This window comes from Podarcis liolepis (genome assembly GCF_965112155.1).
Source record: "Podarcis liolepis genome assembly, chromosome: 2".
Classification (NCBI taxonomy): Eukaryota; Metazoa; Chordata; class Lepidosauria; order Squamata; family Lacertidae; genus Podarcis; species Podarcis liolepis.
The window spans coordinates 116,831,993-116,851,410 of NC_139555.1; the positions used below are offsets into that span (position 1 = coordinate 116,831,993).

A 19,418-nucleotide genomic window follows, 5' to 3' on the forward strand; every position below is an offset into this window, starting at 1 on the left:
TTGGAATTTGTTACTGTTACAAGTTATTGAGCATTATATAAGGCAGCCAGCTTCACTGTTGTTCAGAGAGACTTAGAGCAGTGCTAACTGCTATAATAAAGGGCTGTTGCTTAAAAGAGCTGTGTCCGTTGCCCATCTTTCCCACTATACAACAAAAAGGTGTTGTGGTTTGTTTGTTTTTATGCAAAGCTTCAAAGAGTTAAACCCAGAGAAGGTTGTTTCCTAGAGAGGCCCACCAAGGATTGCAGAGAGGAAGCATGCAAAACAGTGAAGCCTCCTTTCCTGTTATGCCGGGGATGTTCCCCAAAGGGACTAGAGCTACTATGCAGTCCTTACAATATTTCCGGTAGTCAACTCAATGGATTTCCACCCTAACTTTCAATGCAAGGGGTATATAATGCAGAGACAGGAAAAAAACATACTGTTACTTTCACAAAACGCCTGTGTGAGATGCAAAGTTGTCACCACAGACTTGCCAAGAAACAAATCGATGCCACATTGCGCCCACAGAAAAGTCTTTGTTGCTTTCAGATGAATACCGGCTGTAGAGGCTGTGTACCTTTTTCTCTTCCTCTGTGAAATTCCTTGCATTAGGAGCAGAGGGATAAGAAAACAATCTGGAGTGGAGCAAAGAGGTAAAATCTCTTGGTTTATTGCAGGAACAGAACATGGCAAAAATGCGACTGCTCACCTTTATGGGAATGGCTGTGGAAAACAAGGAAATATCATTTGACACTGTGCAGCAGGAACTTCAGGTTGGAGCTGATAATGTTGAAGCATTTGTTATTGATGCTGTAAAGACAAAGATGGTGCATTGCAAAATTGATCAAAGAGAGAAAAGTAGTGGTCAGTTACAGCACACATCGAACCTTTGGAAAACAGCAGTGGCAACAGATGTATGATACACTTAATTTCTGGAAACTAAATTTGAATCAAGTGAAAAACAGTGACCTTAGCTTGTCAGATACCTGATTATTTGATGTAATATTTAGTTTGTATTGGATGGAAACTCGGCTATATTAAACCATTCAACTTAATTTTGTGACTTTTTTATTGAAAATATCTAATTGGCTAGAATACATAAAATAACTTGAACTACAGGCTGATAAAGCAATAAACTTTAAACAAGAATAAAAAGGGGGGAAGAGAAAGGTTTCCTCAACAGCTTACAAATATAAATGAAGAGACATGACACAAAAGGAAAATTTATTGGGAGGGGGTAAGTACCATATTTTTCGCTCTATAACACACACCCGACCATAACACGCACATAGTTTTTAGAGGAGGAAAATCCGTAGGCATGCCACCCGTAGGCATTTCCTCCATAACACGCTCAGACATTTCCCCTTACTTTCTAGGAGGAAAAAAGTGAGTGTTATGATGCAAAAAATACGGTAAGCATAGGCACTGCTTCTCAGGCCCCATCTACGGTTTTATACGCTATGCATTTAAAGCAGAATGTGCCTCTTTAAACCCCACAAATTTTTGGGAACTGTCGTTTTGTAAGGCTGCTGAGGGTTGTTAGGAGACCCCTACCCCCCTCACAGGGCTACAGTTTCCAGAGTGGCTTAACAGTCCGTCTTTCTTCCTGGGGAACTCTGGGAACTGTAGCTCTAGCAGGGAATGGGGAAGGCTCTGCTAACAATTCTCAGCACTTGAGCTACAGTTCCCAGGATCCTTTGGGGGAAGCCGTGACTGTTTAAAGTGGTACGATTCTGCTTTTGATGTACAGCACAGATGGGGCCTCAGTTACAGAACTCTTACCAGGACCACCTGAAGAGAAAAGAAATTATGCAAATGCATAGAATAAAAAAGGAGTCACAAACACCTGTTTGTTTTTTCTTGTTTATCTGAAGGCGCAAGACATTATTACTGCAGGATCTGGCGAGGATGAAAATGGAGGTGTGAAAGCTTCGAGGGGATGGATGCTTGGGCCATAGACAAGAGACTCATGTCCTCCAGGCTGGGAGCATTGGAGAAGTGCTTCCAAGAATGCAGCTGGTCAAAAAGGAGCCATGCGAGGGTCTGCTTCAGCACTGGGAAACGCAGTGGTAGGAGTTCCTGAGGACGGTGGAATCGCCTCTGTCACACCAGGCAACCATAGTTGCTGGAAGAACCCAGGCTATGGGATGATGCCAAGGCCTTCCCGACCTCATTCGAGCAAGTGGCCAAAGCAGTTCCTGGCTGTGGTGTTTATTTAATCCAGGGGTGGGGAAAGCTGTTGAGCCTGAGGGCTGCATTACCTCCTGGGCAACGTTTTGTGGGCCACATGCCAATGCTGGGCTGGGAAAACATTAGCCAATATTACTATCTCAATTTGGTGGCAAAATGTGTGTAAAATTGTGCTTCAGGGGAGAGGAAAAAAATCACTTGGCACGTTAGGTTGGAAAAGCTAAACCCAGACCATTTTGCCGCTCTGTTTTGGGACTTCATCTCACATGTCAGTAATGAACAATTGCAGCAATCTCTTCCATCCGTTCTGCTGGTCATTTGAAATATAGTTTTTGAATCGCAATGCCTTTCCTTATTGACTTGACTGGGGGTTTTCCCCAATGCAGCTTCCTTCCCTCCGAAAAGAAGTTGTGATTAATTTATATAATATATGGTCTAGCTTGGTTCCCATGCTGATCCAATCTGGTTGGACTGTTCTTCATTATTTAATTTTTGTTTTTGGCACTGTTCTGTATCACTTTGATAAATACTCAATTAAAAATTATTACAAAGAGAACATGGGAGCCTCAGAAGAGTCTTAGAACAGAGGGAGCGACCCTCCTGTCCTCTTGTCTCACACAACAACCCTGGCATGAAGCAGTCCTGGGACTTGGGGAACGGGATGCCATTGCTGCTCCACCTTAGGCAGCAAAATATCTTGGATTAGCTCTGCTAGTGGGGGGCAGGGAGCCAGGAGCTGAACTGGGCAGAGCAACAAAAGTAAATTTTACCTCTGTAAGGTAGGTAAGATCCCCTCCTGCATTGCAGGGGGTTGGACTAGATGACCCTCAGGTCCCCTTCAAACTCTACAATTCTATCATTCTAAGACAAGCTAGAGGACAGGATCACACTTCAAAACGACCTTGACAGATTAGAGAACTGGGCATAAACAAACAAGATGAATTTTAACAGGGAGAAATGTAAAGTATTGCACTTGGGCAAAAAAAATGAGAGGCACAAATACAATATGGGGGACACCTGGCTTGAGAGCAGTACATGTGAAAAGGATCTAGGAGTCTTGGTTGACCACAAACTTGACATGAGCCAACAGTGTGACGCGGCAGCTAAAAAAGCCAATGCAATTCTGGGCTGCATCAATAGGAGTATAGCATCTAGATCAAGGGAAGTAATAGTGCCACTGTATTCTGCTCTGGTCAGACCTCACCTGGAGTACTGTGTCCAGTTCTGGGCACCACAATTCAAGAAGGACACTGACAAACTGGAACGTGTCCAGAGGAGGGCAACCAAAATGGTCAAAGGCCTGGAAACGATGCCTTATGAGGAACGGCTAAGGGAGCTGGGCATGTTTAGCCTGGAGAAGAGGACGTTAAGGGGTGATATGATAGCCATGTTCAAATATATAAAAGGATGTCACATAGAGGAGGGAGAAAGGTTGTTTTCTGCTGCTCCAGAGAAGCGGACACGGAGCAATGGATCCAAACTACAAGAAAGAAGATTCCACCTAAACATTAGGAAGAACTTCCTGACAGTAAGAGCTGTTCGACAGTGGAATTTGCTGCCAAGGAGTGTGGTGGAGTCTCCTACTTTGGAGGTCTTTAAGCAGAGGCTTGACAACCATATGTCAGGAGTGCTCTGATGGTGTTTCCTGCTTGGCAGGGGGTTGGACTCGATGGCCCTTGTGGTCTCTTCCAACTCTAGGATTCTATGATTCTAGAGGCATTATCAGAGTTCAAGGACACTTGTGAGGGGCAGTAAGACCAGGGAGGGGCCACACAGAGAGGGTTTGAGAGATGCATTTTGCCACTGAGACTAAGATTCCACCTATGCAGTGGGAGCTATCTACAAGCAATTTAAGACTGGATTACTCCATGCAGGGCTTATGCTGCACTCGATCCAGAAGCTGCACTTAGTGCACAATTGCTGACAGAAACGAGGCCTTGTCAGCATAAAGCACCTGCACTTAGAGATCTGCACTGATTGGGAATTTGCTACTGGGCCTAGTTGAATGTGTCACTGTTAATATATAAAGCCCTTACCTTGGGACTGGTTAACCTACAAGATCGCCTTACCCAATATACACCCACTCTTACCACTTCAATCAGCAGAACGGGCACTTCCAGGTGCTACAAAAGACCTGTTCCATCTACACTTTGGAATTCCCTGCCTGCTGAGACCAAGTAGGCTGTGCTCCTTTCGGTGCCTAATAAAAAACAGATTTGTTAGGCAAGCCTACCAAAATATTTAGAAAACCTTTAATCCGTTTTTAGTGTATTGTTATTTTAACTTACTCAAAGTCTTAAATTACTGTTGTTCTTATTGGGAGTTTTATTATTTTATATTTTTTGCAAACCGCTTAGAGGTTTGCTTGTTTGTTTTACAATCAAGCAGTGTATGAATTTTACGAAATAAGAAACTACTGGTGGAACTGCGGGGAACTCTTTACAGTACTTCCCTTGCCTGCAAGCCTAAAATTGCAAAAAAATCAGAGGGGTATTCCAGACCTTACCAGTCTCTGATGAAGCAAGAGCAGACAGCAAAGGGTCTTGTGGCGCCTTTAGGGCGTAACAGCTTAATAATAATAATAATAATAATAATAATTCATTTTTAAGAGCAGAAGTTTCTGTAGACCACATCATCAAATGCAAGTTGCTATTTGGGATGGGGCTGTGTTGTTCAGTGGTCAGAGCATCTGTTTTGCATGCAGAAGGTCTCTGTTTCTGTTCCTAGCATCTCCAGGAGAGGGAGGTCAAGGAGACTCTCGCCTAAAATTCTGGAGAACCTCTGCTGCCAATCAGTGCATGCAATAGTGGGCTGCATGGGCCCAATGGATGAAGTCACCTTCCCATCTTGCAATTTAATCAAAAAGACACAGACATTTGATCAGCTTCATCTGAAACGGCGGAGGGAACGCGATTTCCCCCTCTCCCTCCGTTCACAAGGGGACCGGAAATAGAGTAAGAAGCGCGTGTGTGTTGCAGCCGCCTCCCTGCCTCTTGCCTCCTTCCTCCTTAAAAAGCGTGGCAGCCCGATCCGGCCTTAAATGCAGCTTTCCCGGGAAAGTAAAGCTTGCAAACGCCAACCACCCCCGCTAAGGTTTGGCCTGATCCGGATTGCAACCTCCTTCTGTCTCAGAGTGATGGAGGGAGAGAGAGAGAAAGTATTGCTGGAAAGGGTTAAACTCAGATTCCTGGAGGAACTGGGAAATTTGAGAAGGGGGGTGGAACTGGAAGTGGTGTAATAATTCTCTCTCTCTTTCTCTCCTGCTCCCTCCCCTTCTCTTTCCTGCTTTGTTGAGAGGGTCGGATGCCTGCTTTTGAATGGCTGCGAGAGAAGGGTGAGTTTTAAAGGGGCAGATTTGGCCGAAATGTGGTGGGAGCTGGTGCAGATCAGAGGAAGGAAGAGTTGCAAAAACGTGTTCCTTGTCCGGGCTGCGTGCGGAGCGACTGGGAAAGTTGGGCTTCCAACTAGGTTCGAGGGTGGGTGGGTAGGAAGCCCACGCTGCAACCCCGCACCTTTTGAGCTTGTCGATTTGCAGGTTTGGAAACAACAACATGCGCAGAGTGGCTGGCCAGGTCTGCTGTGGGAACCCCGTGTTCTGATCTAGAAGCTGTTACCCCCAAATCATCCTTGAAGTGGGGGCTCTTCTCTCTGGGGTTCAAAAGGCCACACCAGCATTTCTGCCCCACCTTTTCCTTCAAGGAGTGCAAGGTGCTGCACATGGTTCTTCCCTCTTCATTTCATGCCCACAGCAACGTTGTGAGGTAGGTTAGGAAGAGAGATTGGCCCAGTGAGCTTCATGACTGAGTGGGGATTCGAACCCTGATCTGCCTAGTCCGACACTCTAACCGCTGCTACTCCCAGGGGAAGAGTGTACAGCAGGAGTGGGGAACCTTTTCCCAGCCCGAGGGCCACATTCCCTTCCAGGCAGCCTTCGGAGGGCCATATGCCGGTTGTAGGAGATGGGAGCAAGGCAAAAACAGGCACTGTTTGTGGGAAAAAGTGCTTGGAATAACCAGTGTAAATTGATGGGAGTTATAGTCCATCAACATCAGGGAGGGGGAATTTGAGTCTGAGACTGAGCAGGCTTCTGTTTCCCCAGCATCTGGGACTTGAGCATATGTTGTAAATGGCACTATACATTCAAAGCAGTATGATAATCACTTTAAACTGTCATGGCTTCCCTCCCAGGGAATCATGGGAGCTGTAGTTCGTTGAAGGTGCTGGGAGCGGTTCAGAGAGACCCCAATTCCCCTCACAGACCTACAATTCTTAGAGTTCCCTGGAAAGAGGGATTGATAGTTCAATCACTATGACAATTGTGGTTTTTTAAATCTTATAGGGCCACAGTTTGCTCTTTCATTATGCCCTTTGGTGTTTTGTTCTTTTTCTTCTCTGCAGGGACCGGTCCCACTTTCCGTTCAGAAAGACACCCAGGGGATACTGTCAGAGAAAGTCTCGGCAAAATGCTGTAGGGTCTCCTCCTTGAACTGAACCTGTTCTGTATAGCCACAGACCCAAAACAAAAATTTGACATTACGAGTGTGGGATATTTGTCCCAATCCCCCCCACCCTGAAGCAGAGAGAGGACACCAAGGATCCAAGATGGAGGAGAGGTTAGAACCCGCAGTCCAAGCACCACCGCATGGCGTCACGATGGCATGCCTGAAGGAGTTGCCGGGCCAGGCAGCGCTGCAAAATGGCAAGCAGCAGCTTGAGGATGGGCTGCCCCAGGAATGGGCAACCCAGTGCCAGGAGTTCCTGAAGGCCCTGGACTCCCATCGCCTAGGATGGGGAAGCCCACCACGGTCAAAGCTTGGGCCCTGGGACGATGCCAAGGCCTTTCTGGCTTCCTTTGAGCAAGTGGCTGAAGCCTGCCAATGGCCTCGAGAAGAGTGGGCGGCGCGTCTCCTGCCGGCTCTCAGCGGAGAAGCCCAGCAGGCCTTTAGCGGCCTAGAAGCTGCCGAGAGGGAGGACTACCGGAAGGTGAAGGCGGCCATCTTGCGAGGGGAAGCCAGCAGAATGGAGGCGCTGCGGCAGCACTTCCGGCAGTTCCGCTACCGAGAAGTCGAGGACCCACGAAGGGTCTATGGGCAGCTCCAGGAGCTCTGCCATCAGTGGCTGAAGCCGGAGAGGCGCAGCAAGGAGCAGATCCTGGAGCTGCTGATCCTGGAGCAGTTCCTGGCCATCTTGCCCCAGGAAATGCAGAGCAGGATCAGGGCCTGGGACCCGGAGACCAGCACCCAGATGGCGGCAGAGGAGTTCCTGACGAGTCCCCAAGAGGCCAAGGCTTGGAAATGGCAGGTGAGGTTTTAATGCATGTCGCTGTTTAATTCAGGTGTAGGGAAACAGCCTTCTAGATGCGTCCGAAGTGCAACTCCCATTGTCCCCAGCCATTGGCCATGATGGGAGTTGGAGTCCAATGGCAGCTGAAGGACCGCAGGCTCCCCAGCCCTGTGCTACTTGGTTTTAAAGTAATTGAATGAGGCCCCATCTGCCCTGTAGTTTTAAAGCAGTTTTGTATCATTTTAAGCCGTCATGGCTTCTTCCCCCAGTGAGCCTTGGGAACTGTTTGCTGAGGGTGCTGACTCTATTCCCCTCACGGAGCCACATTTCCCAGCATTCCATGGGAAGAGAGCCTGACTGTTAAAGTCACCTGGAAATTGTAGCTGCGTGAGGGGAATAGCGGGGTCTTCTCACAACTTTTCCTGCTTCAGTAACATTCAATTGCTAGTGTTCAGCTAAAATTCAATGGCTAGTCGGGTTTGCATACAGAAGTCTCTTTTAGTCTTTCACCTCAGGCAGCAAAATACCTTGAGCCGGCACATGGGGCATCCATGACAGGAGAGGGGGAAGTAGCAGGGAGGAGAACAGCCACTTCCAGCCCCCAAAACAAACCATAATTCCCAGCTTTCAACCATCTATCTATAATTTTTTTTTATTAAATTTTCTGTTTCACAGTTTTGAATACTCATTTAAACATCCTTAAATTATCAACGACTTCTCTTCTTCTCTTTCCATGGTTCATTTTGCATACCCTAAATCCCTGAATATTTTATATAAATTAAACCATTCAGTACTCCATTATTACATCCATCAGAGCTTATTTACACTGTTGAATATATCTTAATGCTGCCAACATTTTCAAGTGAACACAATTTCCCCCCATATGTTCAGTAAACCTTTTCCAATCTTCTCGTCTTGTTCTTTTATTCTATATGCTAAGTCTGCAAGCTGCACATAATCTGTCAACTTAAGCTGCCATTCTTCTTTGGTTGGGACCTAGCTCGTTTTCAATTTTTGGGCTAACAAAACACAGGCCACAGTAGTGGCATACATAAATAATCTTTTTTGACACCTGGGGATTTCTGTCTGAATTATCTCCAACGAAAAGGACTCTGTTGCTGTTTTTTGGGGAAAGTACTTTTAAACATTTTTTTCAGTTCATTTTGGATTATTTCCCAGTGCTCTTTTACCCTTTTACAAGTCCACCACATATGAAAGAACATTCTCTCAACCTCTTTGCATCTCCAGCACTTATCTGATTCAGTCTTATACATCTTAACTAGCCTACTCAGAGTTAAACGCCATCTGTAAATCATTTTCGAGTAGTTCTCCTTCAAAGAATAACATGCTGTGAACTTCAAATCGCTTTTCCAAAGGTTTTCCCAGAGAGTAAAATCTATATTATGTCCTACAGTATATCTATTACCCAGTGTGTCATAGAGGCTTTGGCAAGCTCATCTTTTGCTCCTTTTTTAATGCCATTTATGAATTGCTTTCCCAAAAAATACCTCAACGGTAAAAATAATTTTAAAACAATTCCACGTGTGAAGGCAATTAAGCACAATTCCACACTGCAGTAGGTGCTGTAACTCTCCATCAGTTTGACTTCACCTACCAAGGCACACTCTTCCATCGTCTTCCAGCAGCAGGAATAAAAAAACTATTTCAAATCCAATATGGATTTGGGCCAGGCGAGCTGGGAAAGCACTTCCAGAGAACTTCCACTGCAGGGAGCAGGTCTAAGTGCTGTGGACTCACAATTCAGAGCTGTGAGCACCAAACTCACTTCCAGTAGTCAGCGGAGCACAGCAGAGCATGAACCACACGAACGACAGCTCTGAAGTATAACTTCTTTTATTCTCTACAGCTACTGCATAAACTAATGACTAATCTTGGAGACGCTGGACTGATTGAGTGTTACAGCTGCTTGAGCAGCGACCTTATCTATATACAGATAACACTCAGACTCCCACAGGCTGGAGCAGAAGAAGTGATGAGCAAAATCCGCCCCCTCCTTTCTGAAACATTGTCAGCAGATTCTTGCAATGAGAGGGGTGAAATATCCTCAATAGGCTGGGGTAGAAACCTGCACTTGAAAGGATGGTTGAACAAGGAAGGCCTTCAATATGCGCCAAGCAGATGATAGAGGTGACACAAAATGCCCAGGCGCTTTTCCTACTTTATTCCCCCCCCCCTTTTGTAAGAAGCTCCCCTGCCCCCTTCAGTTATTCGCTTTGTCCACCTCCTGCCCTCCTCTCAAGCCCTCCTGCATCTTCCCCATCGTGAGTGGGATCTGTGTTGTTGTTTTTCAGATGCCGGCGGAGGAAGTGCCCACGAGCCCCTCAGGAGCCAAGGGGGCACCTCAGAGGCAAATCTACATAGAGGCCGATGAGAAAGCAGAAAAAGACCTCTGTTTGCTGGGTGAGGATTCATTGGGCTAGCGCAGCATTTATTCAAACTGGATTCCTGGGATCCCTCCGCGGCTTTTCAGAGGGTCTCGCGATGAGAAAACTAGCAACGGCTGAAAGACAGTCGTGGCTTCCCCCAAATATTGAAGGACTACGAGTCCCATTAGCCCTCACTGCTGGCCATGCTGGCTGTGGATGATGGGAGTTAGAGTCCAGCAACTTCTGGAGGCCCACTAGGTTGGAGAAGGCTATTTTAGGGGACAAACAAAGATGGCTGGGGTTCCATTTGGCACTCCTGTGACATCTGTGCTGGTTATTTCTGGGCTCAGAGTGCAGCAAAGAGGGGCTAGCTACCATGTGGCCTCCACTCTAAGGAACAAAATGTCTGCCTTGTAAAGCAGATCCACCGGTTGCCAGTTTGTTTCAGGGAGCTTAGGCCTCAAATATCTACTTGACTTAGGCCTCAAATATCTGAGATGACCTCTTTCCCTACAGACCCTCCCGGGTGTTAAGATAAGCAGAGGGGGGCTTCTTGGTAGTTCTGCTCATCCCAGAAGTTCAGGGTGGGGTAGCCCAAGAGAGAGCCTTCTCTAGCATCCCCAAGATTGTGGAACTCCTTACTCTCAGAGCTGTTTCTGGCTCCTTTATTATATAGCTTCTGACTGTAATTTGTTTTAAACTCAGTGCTGATTTTCAAGAAAAATCGGTGCTGGAACTCACAATGAACGCCTCCCTTGTTCTCTTATAATGGCAATTAACGTTCCAGTGAGTTTCAGCTGAAAAAAGCCCTGTTGAAATTTATTTTCCTAGTGGGTTTTTAATCGCTGCAACCTGCCCAAGACCTTATCGGGAAGGGCGGATAAGAAATTGACTCGATCACTATTATTGGTATCTGAAACATTCCCCTCGTTTACAGCCAGCGGAATAATGTCGCCAAGTCATCCCAGTCCGGTGCTTCCTCCCGAAGAACAAGAAATAGTCAACACTGAGCTTTCTGAGGTATGTGAGGTTCTGGGGTGGGAAATAAGTTTTGACCAGAGGGCGACATTTCCTTCTGGGCAACTTTCCAGGAGCCACACAGCAGTAGGGCCAGAGGCAAAAGTGAATGGAGTAACAAGTGTGAATTTTACCATTTGGAGAGTAGGACTATATCTGTATGTTCACACATGCTTATGTGCCTGCGTGCGCACACACACCGTTTTTCATCCAGGCAAGCAAGAGTTCAAGGGCACATTCCAAGAAACCAAAAACACTTGAGGAAGGCATGAAGCAGGGCTGGTGAGGGGAAACATCCAAGGGCCAGATAATGTCCTGGGAGGTGCATTTGGCCCCTGAGCTTGTTGTTTTGCAGCCATGATCTAATTTGAGGCAGAACAAGGCAAACCAGGTGGGCCGTTACCTCAATGAGCCTACAGTGTTGACAGTGGGGAGAGATAATGGAGAGGAGGAAAGGGCCAGACTCCAAAATTATACAGCTATTAGAATCATAGAGTGGTAGAGTTGGAAGGGACACTAAGCATCATCTGGTCGAACCCAAGACAATGCAGGAATGGAGGGGATACTTTTATCGTTCCAGGGAAGTGTGAATTTGAACGAGGTGACTGTGGCATTGGGCAGTGCTGAGTGGGCAGTGCTGAACACCAGTCAAGGAACCATGCATTGGGAAGTCATGCAGGAGGACTCTGAGGACATCAGCTCTCTAGGTAAGGAAGTCCTCGCCCTGTATTAATGGAACGTGGCAGAAGAGAAAATCTGAGGTTATTTATTTTTTTAATGCATCAAAATATAATAATGAAAAAGGTGGGGGGGGGGAGAGAACAAACACGTTTTATTTATTTCCAATTCTTTACGGACCGATTTTCACGGTAAAGGTAAAGGGACCCCTGCTCATCTTGCTTTATTGGCCGAGGGAGCTGGCGTCTAGCTTCCGGGTCATGTGGCCAGCCTGACTAAGCCGCTTCTGATAAACCAGAGCAGCGCATGGAAACGCCGTTTACCTTCCCGCCGGAGCGGTACCTATTTATCTACTTGCACTTTGGCATGCTTTCGAACTGCTAGGTTGGCAGGAGCAGGGACCAAGCAATGGGAGCTCACCCCTTCGCGGGGATTCAAACCGCTGCCTTCTGACCGGCAAGTCCTAGGCTCTGTGGTTTAACCCACAGCGCCACCCGCGTCCCTAATTTTCACTATAGATGGTCACAAAGCAGTTTCCACAACAATCAATAAAACGATCCCTCCATGCAAAGAACAGGGTGTTGTTTTGAGCCCCGCAAGGCTGTTGGAACTGGGCTTGGGTTGGCAGACTCTGACCATAGCTGTCAACCTTCCCTTTTCTTGCGGGAAATTCCCTTATTCTAGTACCATTTCCCGCTGCTTCCTGCTGCTATCCCGGATTGTTAGATATCCTGTAGACTGTCCCCGGGACAGGTGAGGCTGCGGATCCCTTATTTTTGAGGCTGCTGATCTCTTATTTTCAAATCTGAAAGTTGACAGCTATGACTCTGATGCACCCTCCTCCCTGCCCTCATCCTATATCCTAAAGGCAAGCTCGTTGTTTGAGTTGGGATCCTAATTCAACTGAAACAGCCCCATCCATAAAGAAGAGAGAAGCATCGGTAAACTTGGGGTAATGCCCCAAGATTTGCAATGCACGAAACTTCTTTGTGGGTGGGGGAGCCCCTCGGAAGAGACTGCCCCCCCAAAAAGCCAATCTAATGAAGACTGACCATGTTCATTGGTCATGGAATGCTGGGTGGCTGTTTGTGAGGGAGGAAAACTGGAGGATGAATGAAATGGAGAACAGGGTTTGGCTGACTGAGGATCTCATTCTGTGGCTGCTTCTGCTTAATGCCCAACCAGCAGGCTAAGTAGAAAGTGTTCTGTGCTTATTTTAAAACTGTATTTTATTGAATCTCCAACAATATTCCAAACCATTTATCATCATATACAAAAAAAAATTTTTCAACGTAAATTTCTTCTTGAGTTCCCACTGCTCCTTTCCTGATGTTTGTTTTTTGCTTCTTTTCATTAGCTGTTTTGCAATACATCTGCTTTTACTATGTAAACTTCACTACCATTAGTTATTTCAGTAACCCACTGCTTACATTTCAAAGCCTGCCTGCGACTTCACGTATAGGTGATATTTTGATAGATAATCCATCAATGGCCTCCATTCTTCTTTAAACACTTCGTCATTATGTCCTCTTAGCCCAGCAGTTAATTTCACCATTTCATCAGAGTCCATCAGTTTCATAAACCAGCTTATTTTGAAACTTTTTAGGTTGAATCCACAAATATTCTTTGCCCCGCCAAACGTTCAGTCAATGACTATTTCTCTCAATGTTCCTTTTATCTCTGTTTCTCTCCCTATTCTAAGGAGGCTTTGTGATTCCCAAACCAGAGGCTGTATCCCAAATGGATAAAGGAGACATGGGTTTCATCGAGGACTCTGAGGATGGCGAGGTATTTGCAGAAAACATCTCAGGTAAAGGGGAGGGGTATTAAAGGCAGGGCGGGGCTTAGTTGGGAGGGGGTGGTTACAGAGGGGTGCATCGCACACCCTGGGATTGCTTTCATTGTGCCTGTTTTTCCATGTGCCACTTCCTGATTTTCTTGTCCTGGGTGCTGATTGGCTGGGAAAGTTCCACACGGTTGACCACACCCACATGGCTTCTTCAGCCAATCCACATGTCAGAATGAGGTGGGAGAATTCTGAGGTGGTTGAACAGACTTCAGACTGCATGGGGATTTTTTAAAGGTCCCATGTAGTAGTAGTAGTAATTAATTATTATTATTATTATTATTATTATTATGAATAATACCCCACACATCTGGCTGTGTTTCCCCAGCCATTCTAGCTGGCTTCTAGCAGAATAGTAAAAGCACGATAAAACATCAAACCACGAAAAACTTCCCTGTATAAAATGAGTGAGCCAGCACCTCCCTACAGGAAGAAATCTAACACATCAAAGAGGAAAAATACCTCCTTTGCCTGCTGTGCTGGTTTACTACAGTGGTGCCTCGCAAGACGAAAAGAATCTGCGAAGCAAGCCCATTGACGGATTAGCGGATTAGCGCTATTAGCGGCTTTTAGCGGCTTATCTGCTGATCGGATCAGCTGATAAGCGGCTTAGCGGTTTAGAAAAAGGGGGGGAAGGGGAACAAACCAGCAGGAACTCGCAAGACATTGTCGTCTTGCGAAGCAAGCCCATAGGAAATTCGTTTTGCGAAGCACCTCCAAAATGGAAAACTCTTTTGTCTAGCAAGTTTTCCGTCTTGTGAGGCATTCGTCTTGCAGGGCACCACTGTATTTGCAAGGATCCGAAACTTACTACATTTACTATATGTATAGGCAAACTTCCCCCCCCCTCTGAGCAGCTTCCTCCCGCTTCCTCATTTAATTCTTACGACAACCCTGTGAGGTAGCTTAGGCTAAGAGATGTTGGCTGGCCCAAGGTCACCCAGAGAGCTTCGTGGCTGAGTAGGGATTCAAACCCTGATCTCCCAAGTCCTAGTCCAGCATTATGCCATACTGGCTCATGATGCAAACTGGGGGGAAAGAGGAGTTGCATCCGTTGCCAATAAGCTGATTGGGGACATCTGAAAAGCCCTGTTCATAACAGTTTGCAAGCGGAGACAGTGAGCTGATCATTGGGATTTCTGCACACCATGCTTGGAAAAACAGGTTAGCTGTGACATCATACTGTCTCTGCTCCCTTGTGTGTGGATGGTGGCATTTTAGCTGCATAACGAATGGTACTTACACTCTGAACGTTGCTAATGACAGGAATTCTTGAGTCTTTTTTATATATAATTTTTATCAAATCTCCAAAAATATTCAAAAATATTGTACAAACCCCCCCATAAAGTTTCCAATTGACTTCCCACCCACCCTTTCCTGAAGCTTGTTTTTGACTCCATTTTCTGAGCAGTTTACAACACACGTGTTTTTACTATCTCAATTCTAGTTCTTTCATTAATCCACTGCTTATATTTCAAATCCTGCCAGAGATTATGTATGGGTGACACTCTGATAGATAATCCTATCCTCCTTAAACACTTCATCATTATGTCCTTCTAATCTGGCTGTTAATTTTGCCATTTCAGCATAGCCCATCAGTTTCGTAAGCCATTCCTTCTTCGTTGGTAATCCTTCCTCTTTTCACCCCTGTGCATATGAAGTTCTAGCTGCTGTTGTCACGTACATAAATAAATTAGTCAGCTTTCTCAGGATCTCCATCCAAATTATTCCTAGCAAAAAGGCTTTGGGGTTTTTTTAAGGACTGTCAGTTTGAACAGAATTATTGTCTGCTTTATCTCTCTTTGCAGATGATGAAGAACTTCAAATCAAGAAGGAGAGTCCTGCGCAAGGAGGCAGAGAGCCGGATGAAATATACAGCATGTCACTGGAAATATCCCAAGGGAAGGCTTCTCTGGTGGCCGAGATTCACGAACAAGGATGCAAATCTGACGAGCGATGGGGGAGAAAGCCGGCGGAGGGATGGGGTGAATTAAACGAGGTGGCAGAAAGTCACGGGGCAGTGAAGGAAACCTCGAGACATGCACGGGTGAATAAATTTCTGTACTCGAAGTGCGGGAAATGGTACCGATGCAAATCAGTTGCAAACCAGAGTGTCCACTCCGCCGCCATGCCTTACGAGTGCCTCGTGTGCGGGAAGCGTTTCCAGAAGAAGAATTACCTGGCGAAACACCAGAGGATCCACGCGAGGCCCAAGGTGTACCAGTGCTCCGAGTGCGGGCAGAGCTTCAACGGGCGAGAAGGATTCGTCCGGCACCGAGGGACGCACACAGGGGAGAAGCCTCACGAGTGCCCTCAGTGCGGGAAGTGCTTCAGCCAGAGAGAGAGCCTGATCCGGCACGAGAAGATCCACACGGGGAAGAAGCCGTACGAGTGTCCTGAGTGCGAGAAGAAGTTCTGCCGGAGGGACTCGCTGGTAAGGCACCAGAAGATCCACACAGGGGAGAAGCCGTACGAGTGTCCCGAGTGCGGGAAGAGCTTCAACCAGAAAGAGGTGCTGCTCAGGCACCAGAGGATCCACACGGGAGAGAAGCCGTACGGGTGCCAGGCCTGCGGGGAAAGCTTCACCCAGAGAGCCATACTGAACAGACACGAGAAAACCCATCTGGGGGAAAAGGCCTTGTTAATACTCTGAGAATTAATATGGCTCTCAAAGATGCGCTGGCCGTTTGTGTATTTTGTGTGTGTGTGTGTTTTGACAGACACAGACCTTTTTGTAAGCTGCGGATAATGCCTATGTTTTCAGAGCTATTCGGAGCAATAGCTCAATAGCTGTGAGCCTGGCACTAGTTCCTGAATTCTGGATGTCCTCAGAGAAGAGCCGCCTCATTGGGTACTAGAAGACGTGGGCAGGGCCAACTGGGAATTCTCTTGCTGGCCACGCCCCTTTTGGGAGAAGCCATTAATGATAGAATCTTAAAATTGTAGACTTGGAAGTAATACAAAGGGTCACTTAGTCCAACTTCCCGCAATGCCGGCATCCATGACAGATGGCTCCAACCTCTGCTTAAAAACCTCCAAGGAAGGAGAGTCCGCCAGCTCCCGAGGGAGGCCTTTCCACTGTCTAACAGCTCTTACTGCCAGAAAGTTCTTCCAGATGTTTCATTTGATTCTCCTTTCTTGTAACTTGAAGCCATTTGTTTGGGTCTTACCCTCTGAAGCAGGAGAAAGCAAGCTTGCTCCATCTCCCGCATGGCAGCCCTTTGCTTTTTCCTGCTCTGCATGGGGGAAGGACCAGAACCAATGGCTTCACAAGAAAGGAGATTGTGACTAAACACCAGGAAGAACTTTGTGGCAGAAAGAGCTGCTTGACAGTGGAACTATTTTCTTCGGAAGGTGGTGGACTCTCCTTGCTTGGAGGTTTATAAGAAGACGTTGCAGGGCCACCTGCCATGGATGCTTTAGTTGCGATTCCTGCATTGCTGGGGGTTGGACTAAATGACCCTTTGTATCCCTTCCAAGTCTACAGTTCTAGGAAGATCAATTATTATTATTACTGGGGGGGGGGGTCTAGTAAACACCTGTTTTCACAAACACTGCTCATTGCTATATCTTTTTCTCCAGCAGATGACAACTTTTAATTCATGAAGGCTGCAGTCTCTCTCTCTCTCCCCCCCCCCCACCTCTCTCTCTCACACACAACAACACTGTTGAAATCCTGAAGTCACTCACTTCAACAGCAATGCCACACCGTTTCATAGGAACAGTTACAGATAGGTAGCCGTGTTGGTCTGCCATAGTCAAAATAAAAAAATTCCTTCCAGTAGCACCTTAAAGACCAACTAGGTTAGTTCTTGGTATGAGCTTTCGTGTGCATGCATGTGTGTATCTGAAGAAGTGTGCATGCACACGAAAGCTCATACCAAGAACTAACCTAGTTGGTCTTTAAGGTGCTACTGGAAGGAATTTTTTCATTTCATAGGAAAACATTCTAAAGGCTGCTTCACGATTGATCGGTTTCTCCTACCTCTTTCTTCTTCCCTGTTTTTGGCAATTTACTAATATTATCGTGCGAGAGTGCATGTGTATGTTTTCCTTCTTCTATGGCTTTTCACTTAAAGGTTTTTAAATTGTTCCTGGTTTTTACAGTATTTTCTACGCAACTTGGAGCGGTTTTGAAAACGAAATAAAACAAGAGCTGCCTAAGATTTATATATGTATATATAAAATATAAATAAATAAATAAACGTTACTGGCCTGGCTTCTAACCCTTTCTAGGATTGATTAGGGTGCCTTTGATTGTGCTGGCACCACTCTGACATTCAGAGGACCATCGGGCCTCGCATTTGCAAAAGTATCATGACAATAATGAAATTGGTTACATATTAAAAGAGGAAGAGTATTAGTCTGTGATGTTACCAGAAGCCAAATCCCATTAGCCCCAACCTAACAAGCTGTCAACTTAATTAATAAATAATAAAATAATAATAATTTATACCCTGCCCATCAGGCTAGGTTTCCCCAGCCACTCTGGGTGGCTCCCAACAGAATATTAAAAACACAACAAAACACTAAAAACTTCCCTAAACAGGGCTGCCTTCAGATGTCTGACGTGGGGGCGGCTGCTATTGTTATGGAGCATTGGTATACTTCAGCAGTTTTTGCAAAAGTTCACCCGCCCTTCTCAACAGGTGGTGCTGGTTGATAGAATGGTTGGTTATTTGTTGTGACATGAGTCAAGAGCATGGGTAGGGAAATGGCCAGATCCTTATCTGAGAGAAACAGGTTTCCCAACTTGCTTTTAGATGTTGCTGATGCGGTTTTGCTCAGAGGCTACATGAGAGGTAATCTCACTGGCTTTCCCCATTGCCAGGGGACCTCGCTTTTCCTCACCAGGTCATCCAGACTGCCCGATTCCTGGTCCTCACTTGCAACTGTGGTCACTGATCATGCAATACATCTTCACCCTGGTCTTTAAATCCCTCTGGGCAGCAGCTGGGTTTTAAATGTTGAAACACATCGTTACAGCTAGTGAGTGGGCCCTGCAACAAAATGTTGCGATGAGGGGTGCTTCTCTGGCGATCCAGACACACACTTTCCCATCACTCCTCCAGATTGTGGTCTAGCTAGCTAAAATTCTATGAACAGCTCACAGATCTGTCCACAGGAACGTTTCATAATGGCTTTGCAGTGTGAAACTCGAGTTGATCCATCCAGCAGAGGACATGGTTTTTATACCGACACATTTTTATAGCTGTATCTTCCTCTGCTTTGCTTCTCCAGCTGCTCCCAGGCAGTTGGCAAGGTTTTCTCTCTCGGTCAAAATGCTGCGACCACGGAGTCCTTACTGGATTGGGTTGGGGTGTGTGTGTACCTTTTATTTAAAAAATTACCTCTGCAAATTTCAGCATTATGTTGAAACTCCATAGCATTTTAAGATCACACACGTTAGTGCTATTTTTATAGAAAAAGAGATGCCAGAACTCAACATGAACACGTCCCTTGTTCTCTTATAATGACAATGGTGTCCATCTGAGAGGTGCCAGAACTTAGTTCTGGATGAAAAAACTCTTGACACCCCTACTGGTATAACCAACAATGTAACACAGAACAACACAGCAGAACATCAGGAATATTTAAATTACACCACCATCCCTCCATGTAATTAGGGTGGGTCCTTAAAACCCACATCTCAGGAATGTGCTGGTCAGTAACCACACAGTTCAAAGTTGAAGTCTTTATTAGCAAAAACATAATGACCTTGGTTGAGTGTTAGGCCTAATGAACAGAGTAGCATATTCCCAGTGGTGTTACTCCATAAAAATCAGTTGCCGAGACTGAAAATCCTCACCTCTGCACAGCCATCTAGCTCCCCTCCTTTCCAGGGCTTTTACCAATCAAGTGAAGAGGTTGTGCGGCCAGTCTCTCCTCCAGCCTTTTCCTGCCCCTTCTGGTTCGGAGAGACAAAGGTAGCAGGGCAGCTTGTCCAAGCCAGACGGGGAGACACCAGCCGGACTCCTCCCTGCCTCCTCCTCCACTTCAGCTTCTGTTCAATTCTGGACTCCTCTCTGTCACAC

At 46.2% G+C, this 19,418-nt stretch overlaps 1 protein-coding gene across 3 annotated transcripts; it reads left to right on the top strand.

The window, feature by feature from the left end:
* Nucleotides 1-4,691: 4,691 nt before the first annotated feature.
* On the top strand, nt 4,692-16,060 carry LOC310701345 (zinc finger protein 496-like). Of its 3 annotated transcripts, none has more exons than XM_083492101.1 (8): nt 4,692-5,126; nt 5,468-5,506; nt 6,571-7,473; nt 9,768-9,876; nt 10,780-10,862; nt 11,440-11,566; nt 13,240-13,347; nt 15,192-16,060. In XM_083492101.1, exons 3-8 carry the CDS (start codon nt 6,775-6,777, stop codon nt 16,034-16,036), a joined length of 1,971 nt encoding a protein of 656 aa, XP_083348227.1. In that variant the 5' UTR covers nt 4,692-5,126; nt 5,468-5,506; nt 6,571-6,774; the 3' UTR covers nt 16,037-16,060. The 3 variants fall into 3 exon arrangements, with proteins under 3 accessions (XP_083348227.1, XP_083348225.1, XP_083348226.1); XM_083492099.1 differs by lacking the exon at nt 4,692-5,126 and adding an exon at nt 5,708-5,933 and having other exon boundaries at nt 5,137-5,506; XM_083492100.1 differs by lacking the exon at nt 4,692-5,126 and adding an exon at nt 5,137-5,329.
* The last annotated feature ends 3,358 nt before the right edge of the window (nt 16,061-19,418 follow it).